The 8,573-nt window shown below is 36.2% G+C and overlaps 1 protein-coding gene across 1 annotated transcript; it reads left to right on the top strand.

The window, feature by feature from the left end:
• Window positions 1–865: 865 nt before the first annotated feature.
• LOC133338418 (uncharacterized) lies at window positions 866–4,695 on the top strand (the record flags this gene model as incomplete). Its single annotated transcript, XM_061546594.1, has 2 exons — window positions 866–1,080; window positions 4,529–4,695. Coding segments are annotated over 2 exons (382 nt in total), but the record flags the coding sequence as incomplete, so codon positions are not given.
• Between the last annotated feature and the right edge of the window lie 3,878 nt (window positions 4,696–8,573).

Genomic DNA, 8,573 nt, shown 5'->3' with positions numbered 1-8,573 from the left:
TCGTTCTATAGGCCATAATTATAAGCGGAACATCACAGCACAACTTACGGTAAAGGGTTGCAGTTGAAAGAGTTGAAAGAGGGTGCCAATATTACGAAATATTGCCCATGCTCGGAATAAACATCTGCAGAAAGTTAGAGTTCCGTGGTATTTGTGTAGGGTATCGTATGGTCGGCCCCGTCCGACTATACTGCTCCGCTCACTGGTTTCATTTAATTTTAATTTCCTCTTATAAGGACAACAACCATTTCAATATTTTTTTTATTATATCAACTTTCCTCCTTAACAATCAATAACACATGTTGTTGTTGTTCTTAATTCTCAAGGACTCTGTTTTGTTGTTGTTTGTTTATAATACTTCATCGTTTATTATCACCTTATTCTCCTCGCACACTCATAATAATATTTATGCTTTTTTTCTAAAGTTGTTAATATTTTAACGACCATAAATTAAAATCCGCACTTCTTCTTCGCGGTGGCATGGTTGTTCCTGTTATTGTTGGTGTTTTAGAGCCGTATAAGGTACTTTATTATTATGCTTTTAAAACAATAAATTGTATGCTTAGTGATTATAACTACAGAGAAGAAATAAATAAAGAGAATCACAGTAAAACCTACATAAAACGAATATGGAGGAACGTAATAGTCGACCTCGCTACGAAATTTTGGCAAAAAACTGCAATTAAATCCTTCCATAAATCATCAAATGACTACGATTCCATATGACCCCATTCATCATAACCTTGCTCGCTTTCCTTATATGCTGTAACATTAAAGATAATTACTAACTGGTTTTTTTTTTTTTTGGTTTAAGCATTGACTTATTCTCCTTTTTGTTTTCCATTCTTCTTCTTCTTTCTTGCAGTTTGGACTCACGCGGCGGAAATGTAAAATTGGCCACCCTTTCAGCCATAGCTAGCGATTTGGGTCAACGTTTATTCTTCTCCATTGGTGATAATCCCAAGGACTCACGTCTCCAGATACGCGATGTTAAACCAACGGATGGTGGTGTCTACCGCTGTAGAATAGATTATTTCAATTTTCCAACGCGTAACTATAGAATTAATTTAACATTGGTTGGTAAGTAGTGATGATAATACACAGAAAGCGTAAACAACTACATAAAACTTTACATCGTCAAGGCAGAGAGAACGTAGGACGTTTTTTTTTGTTTTAATAAAAATAACAACAACAGCGGCAGCAGCATTAAAGAAAATCGTATAATGCGTGCGTGTGTTATTCATACGCATACCATAACATATGCTGATGATGTGTGTGAGTTGGTAATCAAGTTCAGGTGATTAGAGGTGGAAGACAGTGGTTAAGGTATGCCCATTGTAAAATATTCTCAAGTTCGATTTTTTCTATAGAAAAAATGTCTAATTAACTAAGACTACGATTTTTTTCTGTTGAAAAATTGCATAATTAACTGAGGCTACGATTTGTTCTATAGAAAAAATGCCTCTTTAGCTGAGACATCTATTTTTTTATATAGAAAAAAATTCTTCGATTTTTTCCAAAAGAAAAAATGCCTAAATAAATGAGGCGTCGATTTTTTCTATAGGAAACATTTTTAAAAAAGGTATGGACTTTTAAAGAATATATTTTCAAGGACTATTAGAAGTTGTGGATTTTTAAAGAATATATTTTTTGAAGGACTATTAGAAGTGGTCGATATTAGAAGGCGAAGATATGAATAATTTTCATGGGCTATTAGAAGGCGTGGATTTTTAAAGAATATATTTTTTGAAGGACTATTAGAAGTGGTCGATATTAGAAGGCGAAGATATGAATAATTTTCATGGGCTATTAGAAGCCGTTGATTTTTTAAAGAATATCTTTTCAGGGACTATAAAAAGGCGTGCATTTTTTTAAACAATATTTTTTCAAGGACTAATAGAAGGCTTGGAATTTTAAAGAATATTTTTTGAAAGAACGTGTGGATTTTTATACAGAATTTTTTTATGGAATATTAGAAGGCGTGGTTTTTTAAAAAATATTTTTTAAGGAATATTAGAAGGCGTGTACATTTTAAGAATATTTCTTCAAGGCTTAAAAAGTAGTTTTTTAAAGAGCATTTGTTTAGGCCATAAAACAGGGTGCGGATTTTGCAGAATATTGTTATCAAGGCCAAAAACATGGTGTGGACTTTTAAAGAATATTTTTTAAGGCCAGAAACAGTGCTTGAAGCGAAATTTTTTTAAGGACTTCCATAAGCTTAGTTTTTTAAAGGACTTACAGAAGCGTAGTTTTTTTAAAGGACTAACAGAAGCGTAGTAGGACTAACAGAAGCGTCATTTTTTTAATATACCCATAATGCGTGGATTTTTTTAACGCCGCGAAATATTGGTCTTAGACCTTTACCTTTAAGTATACCGATCATCATATCTCGACTAGCTGAGTTGATTTAGGGATATGTGTCCGTCCGTCTGTCCATTATAATTTATAAACACGATAGAGGCTACAGTTGTGGACCAATCGTCACGAAATTTTGCATGTAGGATGTGTTCTGGCCAATGAAGACCCCTATTGTTTTAGGCACAGATCGGTTAATATTTAGGGGATGAAATGGACCAAAAACTTTATTTTTGTCTAATTTTCTTGTCGCTCCAGACGCCGCAATTATGGACCAAACATCGCGAATTTTTACATGGAGAAGGGCATCGGGTCGGAGAATAAGCATAACGGTTTTGATAAAGATGGGTCAATATTTAGTGGGTCTAATGGACCCTGACTTTTGTGTGAAAAATGACAAATTTTGTATTCTAGCACTGATTCTATGTGGATCCTGCTACGGTCAAGAACAACGCGTATAATTTTCGGTGATAACAATATTGGCATGAAGTGGACCGAAATATCAACACATATCAACACAACCCACGGCGAAGGGAATCGGAACAAGTAATTAGAAGGGCTGTACTGAATTTTAGTAATATTTTTTGACCTCTAGTCGTTCAAGAGGATGCAAATATCGCGAAATATTGTCCAAGTTCGGAATGTATTACCACAGAAAGTTAGATTTTCGTGGAAGTTGTGTAGGGTATCATATGGTCGGTCCCGTTCTACTATACTGCTCCGCTCACTGTTTTAAAAAATATTTTGTTTAATATACCCATAATGCGTGGATTTTTTTTAAAAAAATATAGTTTTTAATATACCAATGAGTAGTTTTGGAAAAGAACGTTTCTTTCTCGAGAAGAAGTTTTATAAGAAACCTATAGAGAACCTAAAGCAGGGTTTTATTCTTTTTTAGCCGATGGACAAATCGGCCATTTTTTTTTGTTAATTTCAAAAATCGCTTAATATAGGTGAAACTGAATTAAAAGCAAATAAACCGCATCATCTCTTTATGTTTGTATATGTATATGTATATTGCACATCCACATAACCAGATTTATATTTCAACACATTAAAACCCCCTCTTCTTTAATGGAAATGTCCAACACATATGATTCCTGCCTAAAATAAACTTTAAACAAAAATTCCCACGCTTAGCGCCAGATACCCTTGCCGTGTGGTTAACGAACACCAAAATAAAAAAATATATTACACCACCCACTGTGATAAAAATGCGTTGTGGCGTACAAATGGAAAATATACATGAACACACATACTATCTGTGTGATAGTGACACCTTCCTGTGATGTGAGTAGGTGTACGTGCGTGTGTGTGTCTTCTTGTTTGTTTATCCACATTGATATTTACGTTTTCAAAAAGTAAACATTGGCAAAAATTAGAAGAGACACTTTTCACTATCACGTTTCACGGGCAAAAGTTTGTCGGTCGGTCGGTTGGTTGCTGGGGAAAAACTTTTGCCCATGCACCATTCATTCGTTTTCCCGGTTGGACAACATTGAGTTTTTACGCTTTTTCCATTATCCGCAACGCGATAAAGTTTGACATGGCGGCACGGTGGTATGGCAGCCATACGTTCAACAAACTATTTCGCAACATACCTTGATGGTGTCTCATGGTGTATATTCGTTTGAATGTGTGTGTTTGTCGGTGTGTTGTGTTTGTGGAGTGTTTTTCTGGCCAAGTTTGGTTCGTGTGATACGTGGATAAGGGAAATGTGATTACGCACATGGACGAGTGATGGCAGTACCACTACCACCACCACCACCACCACCACCACCACCACATTCATATCCGTTCAGGCATACCGTTGAGGTACCCACCAAACACACTCATACACTCACCCATACATCTGCATATATGGGTTACCTTCTACCTTCTATCCATGGACCTAATGAATATTTCTGAATGCAGCTCACGTTCCGTTTTGTCTTCCATCTGAAGCCTCGGTGCTGTCGCTGCCACTCCAGATGCTGTTGTTGTTATCCTCTGTTGTGGTGTGCAGGTTGTTTATTCCGAACTACAAAATCACGTGGCGAAATTTATGTATAACTTTGCGTTCCATGCTTTTAACTTTCATATGACCATAATAATATTTATACGCTTGTTTTTTCCACCGTACGACTTCTTTGTTTCATAGTTTGTTGTTGTTTTTTCTGTTTCTGTTTTATAGTTCCTCCAGAAGAGCCTCGCATATTTGATGCCCAAGGTAATGAAATTGCCCAGGCAGGACCATTTCGTGAGGGTTATGAAATGTTTTTATGCTGTCAAGTTAAAGGAGGTAAGTTGATAATCAAAAATGAAAGACGAAGAAACATAAAACTGAAAAAAACTACTTAAAAGGACATTCTAGCACACACACATACACACACGCACCTGTCTGCCGTATCTTACATGGCGAACGTTTAAGAGAATCAGACATATAATAATAATAAAAGAAAATCCTTTGCTTGTTGATATGTCTTAAGGATACCCATCATTCGTAACCAGTCAGTAGTAGTAAAATTCTGGCCTTTTCTGGATCATGATTCCCATGACCATGACCATGGCAATAAAAATGTTTAATGATTCTTAATTTTTTTTGCTACTTCGTCTTTGTATTTTTTGTGTGCCGTCTGATATGCTTTGCTTTCTTGGCGCATTATCATCACCATCCTCATCACTACCATCGTCATCATCACAAAGCCCACCATTAAAGAATGCGTATCACCATCTTAACAGTGGCAAAGGCCAACGAAGTGGTGTCTTGCATTTCGGTTTCTCCTTTTGTTTTTTGGCATTGTTGTAGCATCATCTACCATTATGTCATAAAGTGACATGCTTTCATTTCTCATAAAGCGAAAACGCAGTAGATGTTCTTCTTCGCCGTCTTTTGCTTTGTAAAGACAAAAGAAGAAGAATAGCCGCCCGGCCATAACCCTTGGATCCTTGGGATTCCTAATAAAGTATTTGCAAATGTTCTGATGCTATAAATGAGTATGAATGTGTATACATGTATTTTGTTACATTCTCATTTGTAGGGGTGCACCCCTTTTTCACATAATGTCCCTCCCAGTTAACATCATGAGGATATTCATTATCTTGTATGGTACAGTGTTCAGCAGAATGTGTGTAAGTATTTTATGGCGGGTTTTGGACAGGAAAACAATGCATTTTTCGGGCAGAAATGTCCAAGTCTCAAATATAAGAATGAAGGAAAGATTTGTTAATTTCTATGCATAGAAAAGTAGCTCTTCTCCACATAGGTTGGGTTATAAGCTGCGGAATTGCTAGATATTTCAAGAAAAAAACCAGCAAGGTAAGGCCTAGAGTCAGACGCCACATTAAGTATATACAAGTAGTGTTATACAAAATGTAAGACCTATGTTCGGAATACCGTGGTGTCTTCTGTATATTATTTATAAAAATCGGACGAACATATATAACGTTGGGTTCATATAAAAATAAATCCATTATTTTTTTTTGAACTATAGGACTTTATTTAAGATGCTTCGGAATGTCCGATTTGTTGCCATTTTAAAGGTAACTTCATAGAAGTGCTGCCATTTGGCTACAGGCCATATTTCAAGTCAAGTTCTCTTAAAGCTCTCATATATAAGGTTGGGGGAAAATAAATCCATCAGGTCGGTCGTCGAAAACGTCGATAAAATCGGAGAAATGATAGAAATTGACCTGTATGTTAGCAGTTGTAACATCTCCCATAAAACTGTTTTAAACCATTAACACAAAGCGGGATTCAAAAATAAGCTTGATGTTTCGATGTAACAGATGTTGACGATGTAACTGAAAAAAAAATAGGATGGATCGAATTTGCATCTGCGAATCCTTGGCCAAACGGAATGAGATAGACCCATTTCTTAAACGGATGTCGACTGGAGATGAGAAATGGATCGCATACGATAACCCTGTGCGGTGGCCAAACCAGAACTAACGGCCAGGAAGGTTCTGCTATGCATTTGGTGGGACTAAATTTATTTAATGATATAAAATTGGTATCTAGGTAGGATTGCATTGCAGACAATGGTGTGAACCTCTTCACGAATAATTACTGCAGCTTGGAGAAAAATTAGTCCACAATGAGAGCTTCGGAATTCCGTTTGTTGAGGAACACGGATTTGCCCTTGTTACCAAAACTGTATTTTTTCTTAAACCATAGAACTCTATTACTCCTCCTTAAGATTGTTTTACCTGCCGGACGCCAAAATTGGCGACAACACATTCTTACTTCGAGAAACTTGCAAGATTCTTTAGAAGACAGCCAATAAGCATTGATGATACATCAATCGGGCTCAGCTGTTTTAATAAATGTTTCTTATCGGTCATGTGGGTTTTCTGTATAAGTACCTGAATCCATCTGCATCGTTTTCGATTTCAGGGATCCCTGCAAAATGGATTTTTCTTCCCCTAATAACTGATGACAGAATCCTCCTTTGAAGCGTACAATGCAGTTTACAGCGCAAAAAGTAATGGTGTTGACCTCTTCCTGATTAGTTGTTTCTCCTGTATAATTATTAGTTCCTTAGATTAACATAAGCCTCCGAAATTTGCACTGAAGACTAGAACACGTCCTACATCGAATTTGCCGCGTTAATTGCCGATTTTGAATTTCTTAGTAGTAGATTCCCTTTCATGACTTTTGTCCTGGGGTTGACTTATTACATCGCACATTTGTGGCAAGACCGGCATAAATAAAAAAATCAAATTTGCAGAAAATGTGTTTTATGTTTTTAGTTGTCTCACATCTTACAAATGTGTAAGATATATTATTTTTTTTTTTTTTGCACAACGTGAAGTCTGATATAACGAACAATTCAGTATCATTAACTCAACAATCACGATTTTTATTTATACCTATCTTGAAGCAAATGATCGATATGTCGTTGGTTTCTCTCCTCCGACACAACCGAAACATTCGAAGGAAATTGTTTGAGAAATAAGCAGCGGCATTGATCTCTCCGCCACTTGTTACAGAGGTATAGTCCCCAGGGTGGCTGAAGCCCTCGAAATCGATACTTCAAATTGTGTATGTCGTTGGTTGCCCTCCTCCGAAGCATTTGGCGCAAATTGCTGGAATGTTAGCAACGGTGTTTACCACTTCTCAACTGGTCACTGCTACTACGAGGAGGGCGGACCGAACACAAGGCAGCATTTGCTAGTGACAGAAGTGATAATTTCGAATGCTTCCCTCTCACTATGGCGACGTAGAATTGCCTAGCAGTATTTAGTCTTCTCAGATTTAAAGCTCAAACATCTGATGAGTTATCCTAGGTCATTGGATTAACAGAAGGACGTTGAATCATTATCGCCTTCCTAAATGACTTTTTACCAGCATTTTTTTTGAAATATCTGGACATATTCTTACTATTTTAACACTGGTTGATGATTTCAAAGACCTATTGTCATCCATAGACTCCCCCGATGGTTTGGTGTTATTTATTTTCCTCTGTCATCAATATGGTGCATATTTCTCTATGATATTTGTTCTATTGTAAGAGGCCGACATGGGCTTTTTACGATCGTCATCGATGATCCTATTTGTATAATTTTTCGTGAAATTTACTTGGAGTTCTTCTTGATTAAGTAGAACTCCTTGTCAGTGACTTTACACCTGTTCCTGTGTATATATCGGTTACAAATAAATAGTTTGGTAGATAATGCCTTCAACCGAAATAAGTTTGGAGATGAGAATATAAAGTCAGCGGTATCATTGTTGCGTGGTGGATTTTATTTTTTATTGTTTTTAAGAAATTTCGAACACTTCTGGTTCAGAATAGTTTATCTTTTAGCTCTTCTATTCTTCCTGTAAAAATCTCTTCTCTTCCGCATTTTCTGTTCTTCAGTAAATACCATTTTTTCAGTTGTCCAAACTACATATGCAATTTTATTAAATCGGAACAGTTTCTATTTTAATAAAATATATATTTATGTAATATTATAAATAATTCCCCTCCCCATATTCAGTTCATACGAATAACAGAACATCTGTTGTAATAATTCGCTCACTTGTGTTTTATTTATTTTTTTCATTATTTGTATCAAACAAATAACCCGTTTTCATCACACAGACATCACACTCAGCTGTCCAATAGTGTGTGTGGGGTGTGAGTCAACATAATTTTTGTTACTGTTACATATCCCAGTGATCTATTTAAAAAATCGCACACACACAACTACAGAGTTACATTCATTCATTCATGCAGTGTAATACATATGTATTC

Source organism: Musca vetustissima, unplaced genomic scaffold (genome assembly GCF_032173495.1).
Source record: "Musca vetustissima isolate MV318-11 ecotype Yass unplaced genomic scaffold, APGP_CSIRO_Mvet_v1 utg325838, whole genome shotgun sequence".
NCBI classification, from domain to species: Eukaryota; Metazoa; Arthropoda; class Insecta; order Diptera; family Muscidae; genus Musca; species Musca vetustissima.
The sequence above is the reverse complement of the archived record's forward strand: the minus strand, read 5'-3'. Positions and strand labels throughout refer to the sequence as shown.